The 19,994-nt window shown below is 35.9% G+C and overlaps 1 protein-coding gene across 2 annotated transcripts in view; it reads right to left on the minus strand.

The window, feature by feature from the left end:
- The window catches only part of LOC110108062 (1,4-alpha-glucan-branching enzyme 3, chloroplastic/amyloplastic), a 112,643-nt gene that overhangs the window by 13,853 nt on the left and 78,796 nt on the right, over nt 1–19,994 (minus strand). Inside the window, exons 15-17 of one of the 2 annotated variants that reach the window (XM_020838568.2) lie at nt 18,590–18,667; nt 18,326–18,436; nt 3,968–4,048 (exon numbers count right to left, since the gene is read on the minus strand). In XM_020838568.2, coding sequence (XP_020694227.1) covers nt 3,968–4,048; nt 18,326–18,436; nt 18,590–18,667 — 270 coding nt within the window. Of the gene's footprint in view, nt 1–3,967; nt 4,049–18,323; nt 18,437–18,589; nt 18,668–19,994 lie in introns of those variants that run through there. The other variant, XM_020838569.2, reaches the window with a different exon arrangement.

The raw sequence follows: 19,994 nt of genomic DNA on the forward strand, positions 1-19,994 counted from the left end.
TGCTACCGCGTGATATTGATGCTTCTCAAAATCACTTTGGATTCATGTCGGGTAGGTCGACTATGGAAGCCATATATTTATTAAGAGGTTTGATGGAGAAATATAGATAAAATAAGGAGGATCTACATATGATATTTATTGATTTAGAAAAAGCATATGATAAAGTTCCAAGAGAAGTGCTATGGAGAGTTCTTGAAAAGAAAGGAGTTAATAATGCTTATATTCAAATCATTAAAGATATGTATGCAGGAGCTATTACTTGTGTTCAAACACAAGGTGGATTGACCAAGTATTTTCCTATTTCGGTTGGGTTACATCAAGGATCAGCCTTAAGCCCATATCTTTTTGCTTTAGTCTTGGATGTTCTCACTAGACATTTGCAAGATGATGTACCTTGGTGTATGCTTTTTGCTGATGATATTCTTCTTGTTGATAAGACTAGAGAGGGAGTTGAAGGTAAACTTGAATTATGGAGGTCAACCTTAGAGTCTAAAGGTTTTCGCTTGAGTAGATCTAAAACGGAATATATGGAGTGTAATTTTAGTAGTAATAGACCTACTGAAGGGATTGTGACTTTGGGCGATCAAGTCATTAATAAGAGTACACGTTTTAGATATCTTGGATCAATTGTTCAAAGTGATGGTGAAATAGATGGGGATATTATCAGCAGAATTCAAGTTGGATGGTTGAAGTGGAGGAATGCATCGGGCTTGTTATGTGATAGAAATGTACCCCTCAAACTTAAAGGAAAATTCTATAAGATGGTAGTGAGGCCTGCAATGCTTTATGGTGCCGAATGTTGGCCATTAAAAGAGAAGCATAATACTAAGTTAAGTGTGGCAGAGATGAGAATGCTCAGGTGGATGAGTGGCTTTACCCTTAGAGATAGGATACGAAATGAGCATATACGTGAAAAGGTTGGAGTAGCTCCAGTAGAAGATAAAATTAGAGAGAGTCGCCTTAGATGGTTTGGTCACATAAAACGACGGCCTTTCGATGACCCGGTTAGGAGAGTAGAGGTATTAGATTTGACTTATGTTAAGAAAGGTAGGGGTAGACCTAAAAAGACTTGGTTAGAAAATATTAGGAATGACCTTTCTTTATTAGGTTTAAATGAGAATTTGACTTTTAATAGAACACAATGGAGAAAAAGGATTCATGTAGCCGACCCCACGTAGTGGGATAAAGGCTTGATGTTGTTGTTGTTGTTGTTGATGTAGATAAAACACTGTTTTTTTAACTTTTTTCTAGTTATGGAGATTATGTTTTCCACATAAAATTTTCTGTCTTCAATATAAGTGTAAAATAATGAGGGTGATCTTATTGTAAAGTTCAAGATGCATGGTGGACCATGATGCATCCAATTTTGATATTCTTTTGATGCAGCCAACAATGGAATAACGGGCATAGAATTTGTTAAGGCCCATGACCAGAAGATCTAACGCTTTAATCTTTTTGGTCCCCTCTAACTGAAATTTATAAATTTATCAAGGCAATGAGTAGCTAAGGTGAAGGACTTATGCAGCATGAGAAGAGACATCGGTGACTATAGATTTAGTTCCCCTAGATATGATGTTCAGTAATTGCAGCCATCACTGATATTGAGGGATTTTGATTTATGGGGGCCAGAACATGATGTTTAAGGGTTTAATCTTCTGAGTCACCTCAAATTAAGATTTGAATCTTTAATACTCTCCAACATCAAGTATTTAGGGGGTGGTGATGATAGGAATCCCATCAATTATAATATCCTGTGACCGCATACATCATTGGAAGGTAAATGGCCTTTGTATTGCCCCTCCTGCATAATGGTGACTCTCTAGGAAGTCAACCACATTGCTATAAAGGAAGGCAATGACACCACTAGAAAATAAACTCGTAATTTCAGTTAAGGGTTGTGCTAGTACGTGAGTCGTAGGATCCAATTTAGGTACTCATTTTCCAATTTATTTACACCATTTTCTACTCCACTTATCCAATTAAGTATAAATAAGTCCTCACGAATTATCAAAAATATCATCGATTTTTGCATAAACTTATAACTTCATAAAATAATAACATGTTAAACTCATAACTAACATAGAATCTTCATATTTGGACCTTTTTGTTTTGCATCATCATGTGTAGCCAATTCAAACTTCAACTTACAAAGCCTCCATTGCGGTGTTATTGAGATTCTCTGCTGCATCTTGTGAGGCTAGGTGTTTTAAGATTTTGAGTTTGGATGTTTTCGTCTCTAACTTGGTTAATGGTTTGATTGATTTTCATAGATATCTAAGTTGTTTGAATTGCAAGATCAGTTGTGAGAAGGATTCCTGTTGTAATAAATGCTTTTGTTTTTTATTTTATTATATCTCTTGCTAGAGTTTCTACTCATGCTTTTTTATTCTTAATTACTCATGTATGGGCTTTCCTTGAGCCCATAAAAAAGGCTGGAATTTCGCCCTAAACTGAAAGAGAAGGATCCTAGTATTGTAAGATTATGTCTTCCTGAAATTGGTGAAAGACAGCTTCGTGCAATTCCTAAGGGGGGTCTAGAAGAAAGAATGTGGGCATGCTGGGTAGCAGAACCGATATAAACACTGATGTATCTTCTTGTGCTTTCATTTTAAATTTTGTTATCTCGCTCTCTCAAACTCATGTGGTCTTTGTGATACTCTTCACACCACTCACAGTGTGTAAGTCAAATTGATTTACTTTTACATTTTTTATTTATTTTATAAAATATTCATTCAACACCCCCACCCTTCACCCCCACACTCATCCTATGTATGCTCTCTAGGCCAATAGAACATTCATCCTTTAAGCTTGAGATTAATTCATGGTTTTAGCACATAAATTTATCAACATCTTAAATTGAGTAACGGTTCACCAATCACTTATTTTGATCCGAGGTTAATTTATTTTCCCAAACAAGAGTTAAGGTCAAAGGGTGGATGTTTTCTGATTCAATAAAATTTCATGATCATGGCATGAGACAATATAGTTGATACCATATAAAGAACGGGGAAGAATTAAAATTTAAACAAATAGAAAAATAAAACCCCACTAGAATACTAGATATGTTAAATCAAAAGTTAAGAAGCTGCAAAACAGATGCACCCCTTCAGCAGCCAAGCATATGTTTGACCTCTTTTTGGCGAGCGTTTCACTTTTGAAAGGGGCATCAGAAAAACTTATGGAGTCTGATGGAAAACATCTTTAGGTTATCCTAAATGGTTTTGACTATAAGCAATCATTTTCTTGTTTATATGGTTGTCACTACTTCCATTAGTATTTACATTTTAGATAATTTCCTCTTTTCATCTCCATTTGTATTATACCTCTAAGCTTAGTTAAATATTGTTTAGTCGATCTGAAGGCTAAAAAGTCATCAAAATATTTTATATTTTGGGAAAAATAAATTCCTCAGTTCTACAACAAATTGACTAATTGAATATTAGGCAAAGTTCTAACAATTGCAGAAATTGAATTTTCTTTTTATATGGTGCAATACATTCTTAATCCCTACTCAGTTGTAGGCTATTATCATGCTGCAACATTGTCAATAACCCAGTATAATTTAACATGATTGGAAAACAGAGAAAGCAACCCGCACAACTTTGCTCAGTAAGAGCTTCAAAGGAGGACAAAAGCATAGGCACTTTTAACCATCCTTCTATATTAACACCCTAAATCTCCATAGCAACATGCAATATAATAATATACAAAGAAATTTATGTACTATGCAGGTTACATGCATATCTATATGCGGTATGCATGGGATTTGAGTTAAATCCACTATCGTCATTCATACCCTTGCCACTAATTCACAAGTTCTAAGTACTATCCATATATAGGATAATCTATAATCTCATTTTAAGGGGCAAGAATGAAAGGTTCATCCTTTCCTTAATTCAGAACTATTCTCCTCGGCTTCCAAGAATTATAAATTGGCAATTTAAATATATAGATGAAATCTTTGTACCTTCATGGAGTCATTCACATGGTGAATATTTGGCAGGCCCTTTGAAAGTATTAGTTCAATTTCATCTAACCTCATCATATCCTACACAAGAAACAAGAATGAGTTGGACGGATATAGATATGCACGTGCAAATAAGATGCGTTAAACCATTATGAAGTGACAAATTCACAACCTAATAAATTGAATTTTTTTTCCAAAACATGTGTGAATTTCAAAAGGTAAACAAATAGTACAAGGAAGTTGCTTTATGATCACATTCAAACAATAAAGACATTTGGGTAAAATCAATAAATTTTACTAGCCTTCAGAAGGGGAATCTCTTACAATATTTAACACCTATTAATGTAGTGTCAGTAGCATAACTGTGGAAATATGGTGCATCCAACGAGAAAAAAAGATAGATTTTCATTAAAAAGAAAAACCATGACAAATTTGTCAATGATACTATGATTGACATCCAAGAGTGGCATCCTATGCATCATTAATTTCCCTGTGAAGAAAAAAGATCTGGTTAGTTTAAGTGTTGTTGGAAGAAGTACTAGAGATCTATTGCAGTGTTGGTGAAATCCATCCCATCAAAAATTCATCCCAACCCAGATAAAGAATAGACAAATGGGAAGAGTTAAGATCTCTTAATCAATCCTCTTGAACACCATCCAATTAACTTGAAATATTATCTCAGGATGTTTTCATGCACACTAGTATAGTATTATACACTTATTTTGAAGCAATGTTAAAAAATACTGAATTATTTTCATTTAGATTTATTGACTTCATTCAAAGTGACTATATATATATATATATGTTTCCTTTATTTTCTCTAGGTATAGCTTGTATATGCCACAAATTTCTTGTAATTAGATTAAAGTGAAACATATATAATTCTCTCAAAATTTTCAACATAGTATCAAAGCCCCAAGGGTAGGATTATCTTGGAATTATTTTTTTTTTCTTGGACTTCATTGTCATTCCTCTTTAAGTTCCTTCTGGGTTTCCTATCCAAGGACTTCCTCATCTTGTTTGCTATATTCAAAAACCACCTAGTATAGTAAACTTTTGATGGTAAGCCCCTTTGATCTTTATTGGAGTAAATCGTCCCCTCTTCCATCTCTCCTTCAATTTCAGGTTCTTGAAAAGCTCTAAAGTCATTACTCATGCCCCAGACAATGGTGTCTACTCCAACTAATCGTTCCAAGGAACTTTGAAGAAATAAAATTTTATCAACCATCAGAAGATCCATAAAATATCTAAGCTACATATATAATAAAGGTGAAAATTTTATTAAATTGCTCGCAATTAGTTAGAACCTTTTTTCAAAGAGAAAGAAAAACTAAATCATCTAGTTAGTAGCAGTTTGAAGCAAGGATACTTGGGATGAGGCAGATTTAATGATATATCCCGGCAAGAAAATTCATCAAATCCATAAATTACTCACAAGTACATTTTTCTACCGGCTATAAAAGGAATTTAGACACCGTGAGTGTGACAACTGGTTCATCTAGCCGGTTCAATTGAATCGGCCGGCCTCCTATTAATAACCACAAGCATGTTTCACGAACAGGAAGGGACGGATCGAGACAGAGGCGGGGTTGGGCGGACCGAACGCATGCGAAGGAAGGAAATTGAGATCCGTTTTGCCATTTTAAGAGAACGACTGCGTGGGAGGATAAGATTTATTGATTCCTTCTCTTTCCTACCGCTAACGAAGAGATAATTTGGAAGAAATTTCAACGAACAAGAGGAATGACCGAGGGAAAGAGGGAAGAAGGTTTGTTGGATTTTCTTTACATTTTTCATATAAATTTCTTTGTTTTACTTAATTTAACGTAAATGATACTTTCTTAAAGGGAAAAGGAAGAGATTTAGAAGCGAGAGGAAGAGATTTTGAGAAAAAAAAGAAAAAAAATAAGAGATTTAGAAGCGAGGGGAAGAGATTTTGAGAAAAAAAGAAAAAGATTTTGGAATTTGGAAAATCCCCTTCTTGTAAGTAAAAATTCCTATCATATAATTTTTCTTAGATTTATTATTAAATCATATTTTCATGAAAATTTATATTATTTAATTTTAGGAATTTTAGAAGGAAATAAAGCAAATTTTAGGAGTTGGGTTCTTTAAGAATTCAACAAGAAAAGAAATTGAGGCTAACATAAAAATTTATTTGATAGATGTTTATGAAAAGATTTGATGAAAGTTAATTATATATAAATTTGCTTTATTATGTATCTCTTTAAGTTGTGACAAGGATAGAAGATTTGAAAGATCAAAGTGGCTAAATTACCATTGTGTATAAACATTTTATTATAGAACTTTTATTTTACTTATCTTTCATGTCATTATGTGAGACGATTCAAATGCATGTATAATGATGAATGTTGACATTAAATGAATTCAAATAACTAAAATGAAGAATATAAATGTATATGTAAAAGAAATGGAAATGAAGTTGAAAAAAAATGCGTTATAGTTATATACCTAAGAATATAAGAAAGGAATGAGGAAAAGAATGATATGATCTACAGTATAAATAAAAGTATAAATGAATGAAGGAAAAAAGAAAAAGGATATGCATGCAAATTATAGGAGTTCACCTCTGTATGGTACTGGCTGGAAAAGCAAAGTACCCGTGCAGGTAAAAAGGAAAAGATTATGGAAAAGTAAAAGTAAATGGAAATGGTAGTACATTTAGACGATGCTCCTGTACAAAATAAATGAGAAAAGGAATATATGTTAAAGTAAATGCTATAAAAGAATATGATATAGTATGTATAAAGAAATAAATGGAATGAAATGAACCAAAGAAAGGAAATGTATTTCAAATGTTAACTGAATGGACATATATCAAAGGTTATATGTATTGTACTTTAGGCATGTTAATTGTTATAACAATTACCCAGCAAGTTTACTTTGTAAACTCATTCCATTAAATAAATATTTTCAAGTAAGTCTCGAAAGATTTAGAAATGATCGGAAGGAAAGAATTTGTCTATAGAAGACGGCGTGCAAATGAAAATAGAAAATTTATTATTTATACAATGTTAAGTATTCGAGGAAATTAAGAAACAGTGGCTCTTCAGTACAATGAAAAAGTTGTATGTTGTATTGATGAATTGTATTGAACTAATTCTACTATCCGACTTTTAGTTCCTGTCTCGTTAAGTCGAACATCCGGGTCGGGCCGTAACAGTGAGATAGGTATATTCAAAAGCAAAGGATGTTGCCCAAATATATAAGAACAAAGTAAAAACTGCAGACTATCAAGCAAGATAATAACTCTATCACAAAGATTGTCATCTTCTTGAAGAACATTTGATAAGGTTGAACAACTACCAGGCCATCTATAAGCTCCAAAAATTCGGCCCCGGCCTCCCCGTTGCTTTTCGGGGGAGTTTTAACTGATTAAGTTCTGAGGTAAATTTTGGGAAGGCAGATTGGGTTTGAAGATAAGACACTATCCAGAGATTTTGCCCTCATTTTGCGAGGACTTTATGATCTTAGTTATGGTTTCCTATAGACGCAAGTCCCTATAATTAATTATCCCTCTCGATGACGAGAGAGAATTTTTTATTAAGTTTAGTAGCCAATGAGATACGTATAAATACGTATATCTGGCATGTAGCAGCAGCATGGGTTTGGGATGTTGAAATTTTGATATTTAAAATTTGAAATGTTACCACCTTGCACTTAAAGCGAATGGTGGGGGAATGGATGATGGACCCGATCAAAATCCCATGGTTTCGTCGTCCTAGGCCATCGTGGTCCCTCATCTACTTAGTCATAGTAGGTAATCGACCCAACCTGACAGAAGCATTCTTATCAGCAGCCATGGGTTGCGTCGTTGAAGGATACCTTGTAGACCTGTGATGGGTATTTGTCTAAGGGGACAAATTTGAATCCACCTTAGCTAACAGAGGGCTTTGTGCCCTATCAATTATATCCTATTGATTCATCTCTCAAGAATTTAATGTCATTAGGGAGCATACGGGGTCTAGCCACAATGGTAATTTAATGGTGTCATTTGGCGGCAAACCACCCAGTTCAAAGGGCCCCAGTCATAACCATTTATTCTACGGTGCCATTTAGCAGTAAAACCGCATGTTAGAGGACACATGCCACGTCCTTAGAGGCAAGAGACTGTTTGAGAATGAATCCTAGTAATATTCTCGATCAGAAATTAGCTTTTTGTGAGCTGAAATAGTTTTCAATTTGTCCATCTCGGCAAATTGTTGCGGAGGATGGATATATTTTGATTTACGTGATTGATGATTAACTTTAATTTTAAATTTCTTGAACTTTGGATTTTTGAATTTTTAGATTTTGGATTTGGTGGGTGTTTGAGTGTTAAATTTTGAATTGATCCATCCAGTTGAGATTTGCATTCAACGCGTCCATCATCAGGTTATTTACAGGTATTTATATTTTATTGATTGAACATTGTTGACTCTGTCTAGCTGTTGACATAAGATCAGGTTCATAGGCTTTATATTTTTTGTTGGTGAATTTCTTTTGCTATATACCTTAAAGGCGTAATATGAATGTATAAAACAAATATCATGGTTGACACCTTGATTGTATATATGTTTGACAGTTCGAGCCGTGCAACCCCTATTTATCCACATAGAAGGATTGGGCTCAAACTTCATTTATTAACCCACGCAATATAGCTAGACATCACATGTGCACCCATAACACGCTCATCGGGGCCTATGCAGGTATATGATTGCATGTGCCCTTCTGTGTACTTATGTGCATAAATATTACAGTGCATATGTGGGGACATTTTTGGATGTACGATAGGTCTCCTACGACGACTTGTAGAAGTGCATCTTTATCGTAGTCCTTTCAACATTAGCCTGTGGATGGTGTGTGGGATGCACGACCACTATTTATCGAGGATTCTTGTATACTTAACTGCAATCAAGCTGTATATTCCTTCTTGATTTCTATTGCCTGTGGGGTTAAATGCCTTTACTTCTATCTTGATGCTACTCACAAAATATTGTTACATTCACTGCACATTGATCTTATGTCGTAAACGACAAATGTATTCATGACCTTTACTGCTTATAAGTAGGCTATTAAGCTCATCTACGAGTTGCTTGACGTCGACCACATAACATCGTTGCATTCATTGCATACCTTCATAGTTCATACATCCATGAGAATTTCCATGCCTACTTGTAAAATGGCTGATTGTAGGAATGTCATCACACTCATACTCAACTACTGCTTATCTTTTGGATCTTCCTTCTAATATTGACACTTCTCCTGTGTTTAATGTTTATGACCTTTCTTTATATGAAGGAAATTCTAAAGATCATGTGAAAATTGAAACTTTGCCACTCTCCACATCTGTTTTAAGTTATGATGAATAAGTTGAAGATGTTATTGATTTCAAGGTTTAATAAAACTCGGCATGGTGAACACATGTGATTTTTGGCTAGATTGTACTAAGTGGAAGAATCATCCTTTGGCAAACTGTACTTGAATGGATGCCAATGAGTTAAAGAAACGTCATCCGGATCTTTATAAAAAGATTGTGGAAGCTTTCTCATTAGGAGATGAGATTCTTCCACCAGGGAGGAATTGATGCATTCATGTTTTTAGTTTATTTTGTTTTGATGTAATTTGAACAATATTAGTTGTGTTTTATTTTTTTTTTAAAAGCTATCCAATGATGGAGAGCATCCAATGATCATGGTAGGAAGTGCTTGGGCATGGCAAGTCTTGGGTTTGCTTGCTTTTGGTTCCTTCTTATCCTTGGGCTGCTTGCTGTTCTTGGTTTGGGGCCTTGGCTGTTCACGGGCTGGGCTTTGGCTGCTTGGTTTTGAGCTTAAAAGGTTGGGTTCTACTTGATGTTAGCTCATTAATGCTTAAGGTGAAGTTTAGCTCATTATTTGAAAAAGTAATTGCACTTCCTAGCTCATAAATTTAAAAAAGTAGGTGGAGTGGATCTTATCTCTTCCCCTTCTTGTGTCTCTTTGGTTTCTTCTTTGAGAATAAAAGTTATGGCTGGTTGTCTTTTGGGATTTCTCCCTGGCTGCTTTCCCGTGAATCCCCTACCCCGTTTCCTGTGTTGGCTCCGCGGGTCCCTCTCTGGCTGCTTTCCCGTGGCTTGCTGGCTGGGTTTCCCGTGGCTTTTCTCCCTATTTTCTGTGCAGTTTATGGGGGCTGTTGTGGGGCTGGTTGGAGGTGTTATGGCTATTTGGCTTCTTTCTTTTGCTTATAAATTGGAGATGTTTTGAGAAGGAAAAGGTTGTTGAATATTTGAGCAAAGACTCTACTAAAACCATGAGGGTTTCTTCTCTTGGAAAAGCTTGAGAGCTTGTTCTACCCCCGTTTCCTCTTCTCAATTTCGTCTTGGCTTCTAATCTATTCTTCTCCACGCAAGTTCCACTCCACCTGTATCCTTCTTCTTGAGCTCTTGGAAGTTGTTTGTTGGCTGATTTTTAGAGACATTTGTCGGAAGAGTTTGGTAGGACGTTGGACTCTTTTGCAATGGTGGACCCTCGGTTTGCAAGCCTAAGCACTATTTTCAATTATTCCTTTGATTCAATATCTAAGAATTATTGTCTTAGGGAGCTACGGGTCTAGCCACAAATAGTAATTTAATGCGTGTCATTTGGCGGCAAACCACCCAGTTCAAATCCATAAATTACTCACAAGTACATTTTTCTACCGACTATAAAAGGCATTTGGACACTGTGAGTGTGACAACTGATTCATCTAGCCGGTTCAATTGAACCGGCCGGCCTCCTTTTAATAACCACAAGCATGTTTCGCGAACAGGAAGAGACGGATCGCGACAGAGGCGGGGGTTGGGCGGATCGAACGCATGCGAAGGAAGGAAATTGAGATCCGTTTTCCCATTTTAAGAGAACGATTGCATGGGAGGATAAGATTTATTGATTCCTTCTCTTTCCTATCGCTAATGAAGTGATAATTTGGAAGAAATTTCAACGAACGAGAGCAATGACCGAGGGAAAGAGGGAAGAAGGTTTGTTGGATTTTCTTTACATTTTTCATATAAATTTCTTTGTTTTACTTTATTTAACCTAAATGATACTTTCTTAAAGGGAAAAGGAAAAGATTTAGAAGCGAGGGGAAGAGATTTTGAGAAAAAAAAAAGAAAAAAAATAAGAGATTTAGAAGCGAGGGGAAGAGATTTTGAGAAAAAAAGAAAAAGATTTTGGAATTTGGAAAATCCCCTTGTTGTAAGTAAAAATTCCTATCATATAATTTTTCTTAGATTTATTATTAAATCATATTTTCATGAAAATTTATATTATTTAATTTTAGGAATTTTAGAAGGAAATAAAGAAAATTGTAGGAGTTGGGTTCTTTAAGAATTCAACAAGAAAAGAAATTGAGGCTGAGATAAAAATTTATTTGATAGATGTTTATGAAAAGATTTGATGAAAGTTAACTATATATAAATTTGCTTTATTATGTATCTCTTTAAGTTGTGACAAGGATAGAAGATTTGAAAGATCAAAGTTGATAAATTACCATTGTGTATAAACATTTTATTATAGAACTTTCATTTTACTTATCTTTCATGTCATATTCAAATGCATGTATAATGATGAATGTTGACATTAAATGAATTCAAATAACTAAAATGAAGAATATAAATGTATATGTAAAAGAAATGGAAGTGAAGTTGAAAAAAAATGCGTTATAGTTATATACCTAAGAATATAAGAAAGGAATGACGAAAAGAATGATGTGATCTATATTATAAATAAAAGTATAAATGAATGAAGGGAAAAAGAAAAAGGATATGCATGCAAATTATAGGAGTTCACCTCCGTATGGCACTGGCTAGAAAAGCAAAGTACCCGTGCAGGTAAAAAGGAAAAGGTTATGGAAAAGTAAAAGTAAATGAAAATGGTAGTACATTTAGACGATGCTCCTGTACAAAATAAATGAGAAAAAGAATATATGTTAAAGTAAATGCTATAAATGAACATGATATAGTATGTATAAAGAAATAAATGGAATGAAATGAATCAAAGAAAGGAAATGTATTTCAAATGTTAACTGAATGGACACATATCAAAGGTTATATGTATTGTACTTTATGCATGTTAATTGTTATAACAATTACCCAGTAAGTTTACTTTGTAAACTCATTCCATTAAATAAATATTTTCAAGTAAGTCTCGAAAGATTTAGAAATGATCAGAAGGGAAGAATTTGTCTATAGAAGACGGCGTGCAAATAAAAATAGAAAATTTATTATTTATACAATGTTAAGTATTCGAGGAAATTATGAAACAGTGGCTCTTCTGTAAAATGAGAAAGTTGTATGTTGTATTGATGAATTGTATTGAACTAATTCTACTGTCCGACTTTTAGTTCATGTCTCGTTAAGTCGAATATCCGGGCCGGGTCGTAACAGTGAGATAGGTATATTCAAAAGCAAAGGATGTTGCCCAAATATATAAGACCGAAGTAAATACTGCAAACTATCAAGCAAGATAATAAATCTATCACAAAGATTGTCATCTTCTTGAAGAACATTTGATAAGGCTAGACAACTACCAGGCCATCTATAAGCTCCAAAAATTCGGCCTCGGCCTCCCCGTTGCTTTTCGGGGGAGTTTTAACTGATTAAGTTCTGAGGTAAATTTTGGGAAGGCAGATTGGGCTTGAAGATAAGACACTACCCAGAGATTTTGCCCTCATTTTGCGAGGACTTTATGATTTTAGTTATGGTTTCCTATAGACGCAAGCCACTATAGTTAATTATCCCTCTCGATGACGAGAGATAATTTTTTGATTAAGTTTAGTCGCCAATGAGATACGTAGAAATACGTATATCTTGCATGTAGTAGTAGCATGGGTTTGGGATGTTAAAATTTTGATATTTAAAATTTGAAATGTTACCCCCTTGCACTTAAAGCGAATGATGGGAGAATGGATGATGGACCCGATCAAAATATCATGGTTTCGTCGTCCTAGGTCATCGTGGTCCCTCATCTACTTAGTCATAGTAGGTAATCGACCCAACCTAACAGAAGCATTCTTGTCGGTAGCCATGAGTTATGTCGTTGAAGGATACCTTGTAGACCTGTGATGGGTATTTGTCTAAGGGGACAAATTTGAACCCACCTTAGCTAACATAGGGCTTTGTGCCCTATCGATTATATCCTATTGATTCATATCTCAAGAATTTAATTTCATTAGGGAGCATACGGGGTCTAGCCACAATAGTAATTTAATGGTGTCATTTGGCGGCAAACCACCCAGTTCAAAGGGCCCCGGTCATAACCGTTAATTCTACGGTACCATTTAGCAGTAAAACCGCATGTTAGAGGACACATGTCACGTCCTTAGAGGCAGGAGACTTTGAGAATGGATCATAGTGATATTCTCGACCAGAAATTAGCTTTTTGTGAGCTGAAATAGTTTTCAATTTGTCCATCTCAGCAAATTGTTGCGGAGGATGGATATATTTTGATTTACGTGATTGATGATTAACTTTAATTCTAAATTTCTTGAACTTTGGAATTTTGAATTTTTAGATTTTGGATTTGGTGGGTGTTTGAGTGGCATTTTTTAAATTTTGAATTGATCCATCCAGTTGAGATTTGCATTCAACGCGTCCATCATCGGGTTATTTACAGGCATTTATATTTTATTGATTGAACCTTGTTGACTCTGTCTAGCTGTTGACATAAGATCAGGTTCATAGGCTTTATATTTTGTTGGTGAATTTCTTTTGCTATATACCTTAAAGGCGTAATATGAATGTATAAAATAGATATCCTGGTCGACACCTTGATTGTATATATGTTTGATAGTTTGAGCCGTGTCAACCCCTATTTATCCACATATAAGGATTGGGCTCAAACTTGGATTCATTTATTAACCCACGCAATATAGCTAGATATCACATGTGCACCCATAACACGCTCATCAGGGCCTATGCAGGTATATGATTGCATGTGCCCTTCTATGTACTTATGTGCATAAATATTACAGTGCATATGTGGGGACATTTTTGGATGTACGATAGGTCTCCTGCGACGGCTTGTAGAAGTTCATCTTTATCGTAGTCCTTTCAACATTAGCCTGTGGATGGTGTGTGGGATGCACGACCACTATTTATCGAGGATTCTTGCATACTTAACTGCAATCAAGCTGTATATTCCTTCTTGATTTCTATTGCCTGTGGGGTTAAATGCCTTTACTTCTATCTTGATGCTACTCACAAAATATTGTTATATTCACTGCACATTGATCTTATGTCGTAAACGACAAATGTATTCATGACCTTTACTGATTATAAGTATGCTAATAAGCTCATCTACGAGTTGCTTGACGTCGACCACATAACATCGTTGCATTCATTGCATACCTTCATACATCCATGAGAATTTCCATGCCTACTTGTAAAATGGCTTATTGTAGGAATGTCATCACACTCGTACTCAACTACTGCTTATCTTTTGGATCTTCCTTCTAATGTTGACACTTCTCCTATGTTTAATGTTCTGACCTTTCTTTATATGAAGGAAATTCTGAAGATCATGTGAAAATTGAAACTTTGCCACTCTCCACATCTATTTTAAGTTATGATGAATAAGTTGAAGATGTTATTGATGTCAAGGTTTACTAAAACTCGGCATGGCGAACACATGTGGTTTTTGGCTAAGTGGAAGAATCGTCCTTTGACAAACTGTACTTGGATGGATGCCAATGAGTTGAAGAAACGTCATCCGGATCTTTATAAAAAGATTGTGGAAGCTTTCTCATTAGGAGATGAGATTCTTCCACCAGGGAAGAATTGATACATTCATGTTTTTAGTTTATTTTGTTTTGATGTAATTTGAACAATATTAGTTGTGTTTTATGTTTTTTTTTTTAAAGCTATCCAATGATGGAGAGAATCCAATGATCATGGTAGGAAGTGCTTGGGCATGCAAGTCTTGGAGAGGACTTACAGACTGTAGAGGCTGAGCAGCAGTCCTTCACCGCTGTTGTAGCTCAGCGATTTACAGGCTCGTCTTCCTTGATGTACTCTTTCTTCTCTTTTTTTTTGAAGCTCTGTCAAAGTTTACAACTTTCCTTTCTTCTATAAATGGTGGTTTGGATGAATGTGTGCACCCAACACCTCACTATATTGATATCCGAACTACCGATCTTAGGAACTATCTTTTACTCGTTCAGCTCGCTCTGATTGAAATGGAAGAGATCGCCTCAACCCACTGGGAAAAAAAACTAGTCTAGTAGGCTACCGACATCACTCATCTGTGCTGACACATGCCTTTACCGAACGCAGGTTTTTTCCTCAGTCCCATCCAAAGGGGGGTTTGCTTGCTTTTGGTTCCTTCTTGTCCTTGGGCTGCTTGTTGTTCTCGGTTTGGAGCCTTGGCTGTTCACGGGCTGGGCTTTGGCTGCTTGGTTTTGAGCTTAAAAGGTTAGGTTCTACTTGATGTTAGCTCATTAATGCTTAAGCTGAAGTTTAGCTCATTATTTAAAAAAGTAATTGCACTTCCTATCTCATAAATTCAAAAAAGTATGTGAAGTGGATCTTGTCTCTTCCCATTCTTGTGTCTCTTTGGTTTCTTCTTTGAGAATAAAAGCTATGGCTGGTTGTCTTTTGGGATTTCTCCCTGGCTACTTTCCCGTGAATCCCCTATCCTGTTTCATGTGTTGGCTCCTCGGGTCCCTCTCTGGCTGCTTTCCCGTGGCTTGCTGGCTGGGTTCCCGTGGCTTTTCTCCCTGTTTTCTGTGCAGTTTATGGGGGCTGTTGTGGTGTCTTTTGTCCTTTCATTTCCCCAAGCCTGATTGGTTTTGGTTGGAGGTGTTATGGCTATTTGGCTTCTTTCTTTTGCTTATAAATTGGAGATGTTTTGAGAAGGAAAAGGTTGTTGAATATTTGAGCAAAATCTCTACTAAAACCCTGAGGGTTTCTTCTCTTGGAAAAGCTTGAGAGCTTGTTCTACCCCCGTTTCCTCTTCTCAATTTCGTCTTGGCTTCTAATCTATTCTTCTCCACGCAAGTTCCACTCCACCTGTATCCTTCTTCTTGAGCTCTTGGAAGTTGTTTGTTGGCTGATTTTTAGAGACATTTGTCGGAAGAGTTTGGTAGGACGTTGGACTCTTTTGTAGTGGAGGAACCTCGGTTTGCAAGCCTAAGCACTATTTTATATATCTTCCTACTCTTTTTGCATGGGAGGAAAACGCTAGACGGTTGTTCTGAGGATAATGTTTTTATATTATTATTTTATTTTGTTTGATTTGACTTTTATTTATCCGAATATTTGTTTGGTTGTTTGCAAGCTAAAGTGAATCGAGTTTGGTTTTATTTTGTCCTTGTGTTCTCCAACTTGGCTTTTCTCTCTAGTTTGCTTACATCATATTCTTACATGATTGATACAAAATACATCATTATTATTCTTGTATGATTTGTAACATATGTTCATGTCCTTGTTTGTAATCATTTAAATACTTCAAATTGATTGGATTTCATCGTCCGCTATTCATGTGCACTGAAAACTTATCTTTCATGAGTCCCTTGCTTAGATGCAAACCATTTTTGAAGTGTTTCTCACCATAAGTCTTTTATTTGTTTATTGTTGTTGCCCATAACTTTCTTCTTGCACATTGATATCCATTTAGATAGGTTGAGTTATCATTTAGTGTTGTGTTCTTATTTTGCTCTAATTGTGCATTTGGCAGCTTAGAGTTTGGTTCCCTGTTAATTTGATTTAAGTTCCCTGTAATCAATCTGGCTCAAGTCAAGTTAAAGTTCCTTGTACTTAGTTCATTTAAATTCAAGTCATTTGTTGCTCTTTATCATTTGCTTATGTTCAAATTTATTTGATTTCAATTTAGATTCTTTGTTCAATTTGGATTCAAATTCTCTGCTGTTCAGTTCAAATCAGGTCCTCAGTTCAATGCAAATTTGACAGCCTTTCGGCGTCTCCCCCATTTAGGAAAAACTACAGGAGTCTTAGCATGCCTGCCACGTCAAGAAAAACCTACACGATCGGTGTCGGGGGACACCGCATCCATAATCTTCGTCCCCACCACGCCAAGAAAGGCGTGCATGGGACTTCAAAAGCACCTATTTGAAAAAAAATAGTTTTTTACCCGCATACAGGTGCTTATATTTTTGCCCTTCCGTGCTAATAAAAGCGCGCACAAAGATCGTCCACTTTGCCGTAAGCGCCGCACCAAGTTCTCTCCCACCACGCTAAGAAAAGCGTGCATAGAGGGTCCCTTGTTGTGCCGCAAATGTGAAAAACATGACTCTAGGAGGATTACCCACCTCGCCGCAAGCACCGCAACGAACTTCCTCCCACCGTGCTAAAAAAAGCGCGCATGCGTGGTTGTTTGTCATGCTGCAAGCGCCGAGGGCAAGTTTTTGTAAAGTAATATGAAATCTTCACAATATGGAGATCAATATAATTCTCTCATAATTCCTCACAATATGGAATCTTCAATCTTTGTAAAGTAATGAAAGAAGGGGAGAGATATGATTATTACGTTAGTAGGATTACATTTGCAAAATTGAAAGGAATTTAGAATAACTTGAAACTGAAATTTGAACTGTTGATAAATTTTAGGAGGTAAGGTAAAAGAGAGAGAAAAGTAGAGGGGTTTGGTGTGAGAATTCACCATTTCTTTTCAGACTTTGCTTCTTAAATTGATTCATGATGCATTTATTGTTGTGTAATTTCACTAAATGCTTTAGAATAACTTCCAACCAAGCTATACCTATCCTTCCCTGCAAGATAAATTCTGTTATCATAGGTTCTTTATATAATATTACCTGCACATTTGTTTATCCTCCAGCCTTACTGATCCTTCACTTAGTCACTTATGTAGAATAGTAAAGGGTAAAGCAACTGGTCTAGGTGGATGCCCTGTTTGTGGCAAGGTGATACAAACATGTTCTCAAAGAAAATGCTCTTTCTTCCAGAGTTAATTGGCTAGATTCTTTAACAAAGAGAAGCCTTGATACGGAAACTAAACTAGTAAAATATCATATTCACATGCCTTCTCCAACAAGTTCACTCGTATAAAACTAGATGACTGCAGTGCATTTTTTTTCTTAGATGACTGCAGTGCATTGATACTGAAGTAATCACACAAATAGAAGCTTTACAGTAGAGTTAACCACTTTATTTTTATGAAAAGGACAGATCCCAGAGTATTAAGAAAGTACTAATCATAGGCAACGCCATTGTACAACGCTATCCTACAAAGCATTAGTCACGAACAATCAAAACCAGGACAGTTAGCAATTTAGTGCTACATAAAATAATGCAGTTGTATAATTAAATTGAAGGAACAAAAGTTACAACCTTATTAAAATAGGAAAACACCTTGGAAAATTATGTACCTTATCAAAGTTGAATTGGGCGCTGTGTAATCCCTCATTCTTTAGTAACTCCCACCGACGGTTTGCATAATTAAATGAATGGTTATTGCTGGGCAATGGAAACTCAACCCTCTGGTCCAAAAAAAAGAAAGAAAGAAAGATTTACAGTCAAATATCCTTCTTTTTTCCAACTCTGATTTGAGAAGAGGCAGCTATATAAAAATAATTTTAAAGAACAAATCATATGTGAAATTCTTGAAAGAAAGTTAAAACAAAGAATCTCACATTTGGGTGAGCAAATTCATTGCCCATAAAATTTAGATACGCAGAGCCACTTATGGTAAAAGTAATCAACTTCATCATCTGCATGAGAAAGTAAACGCCTTTGAATAAAGCAACAATTTTGATGATGAAGCCATTAAAAGAACTGATTCGTAAGATCAACAAACAATATCAATCCAACCATAAGAGACTTAGGAGCATTTTGGTTTGATGAAAAATGAACGTAAAATATTCTAAATAAAAGGGTTTTAGAAATTTTGATGCTTGGTTTGATCAAAAGGAAATCAGAGTAAAATTAAGGCTAGTTCTAAATTCACTCCACACTTCATTTTGATGTATTAAAAGCTCGTCTGTTTTTGGTCGAATTTCAAATACACTGCAAGCTCTGCCCTAGCCATCAACCCTAAACCAACATGACTAGTGTAGTCCAAACTAACCTGAAAAACAATGTATACATCTAGCTTTCATTCTGAATTTTCGTTCAAAACTCCAAGGATTTAATAAGGCTGTATATGAGGGCAATAGCTATGAACCTAATCGATTGACTACATCAGCATCCAAAACAAATATTAAAGCTATGCATTGATATAGTCTAAATGACTCAATAAAAAAGTTCAGTGTTTTCCATTGCTCAAGGCGGGACATGGCACTCAATTGGCAAAAAAAATGTTTATGCATCCCAAGCATGGTTTAGAGTTCTTTAAGTCCATGTGGTTCATACTATACTGAATGTTTTTAGAAGAAAAACTTTATGAAACTAATTCAGTCGAATGAAAAAAAAACATGAATAAGAATAAAAAAGATTGGAGAAAAATTAAAACTTAAAACAAATTTCAATACAACGGAAGCATTAGCATTGAACCAAGAGCAACAACAAATAAGAATCAATTAAAGTAGATTGTAAATATTGAAGGATGGTTGAATTTCAAAATAAGTTCTTCAATCGATGTTAACCTCTGTTTAAATTCCAAAAATGAACCAGAATAATACCTGTTGGATCCATGAATGCCGGCAGAAATCCCGTCGAGGCACTTCTAATCCCGCAAATCCCGCGATACCACTGCGCATTCGGCGTCGTTCCGCGATTTCTGCTCAAAACCAGCGACTCGCCTCGATCGAACGACCCCAGACGTCGTTAAATACCGACCCAGAACCCCTCTTCTTTCGTTCGCTACCTCTCCTCTCCCGCTCTCTCTGCTTCTCCCGAAATCCACGATACTCAACTCCCGACCTCCTCTCCCACAGCAGCTGCCTCCGATCACTTTGTCCGATCCGACGCAGCTGGAGCCCTCATCCGACGTCCTAGCCGCCTGGATCCCGTCAACCTTGCGATCAAAATTCCTGTCCGTGCCGACTCCAACGAGAGAGAGAGAGAGAGAGAGAGAGAGAGAGAGAGAGAGAGAGAGGG

This window comes from Dendrobium catenatum, unplaced genomic scaffold (assembly GCF_001605985.2).
Source record: "Dendrobium catenatum unplaced genomic scaffold, ASM160598v2 fragScaff_scaffold_895, whole genome shotgun sequence".
In the NCBI taxonomy this organism is placed as follows: Eukaryota; Viridiplantae; Streptophyta; class Magnoliopsida; order Asparagales; family Orchidaceae; genus Dendrobium; species Dendrobium catenatum.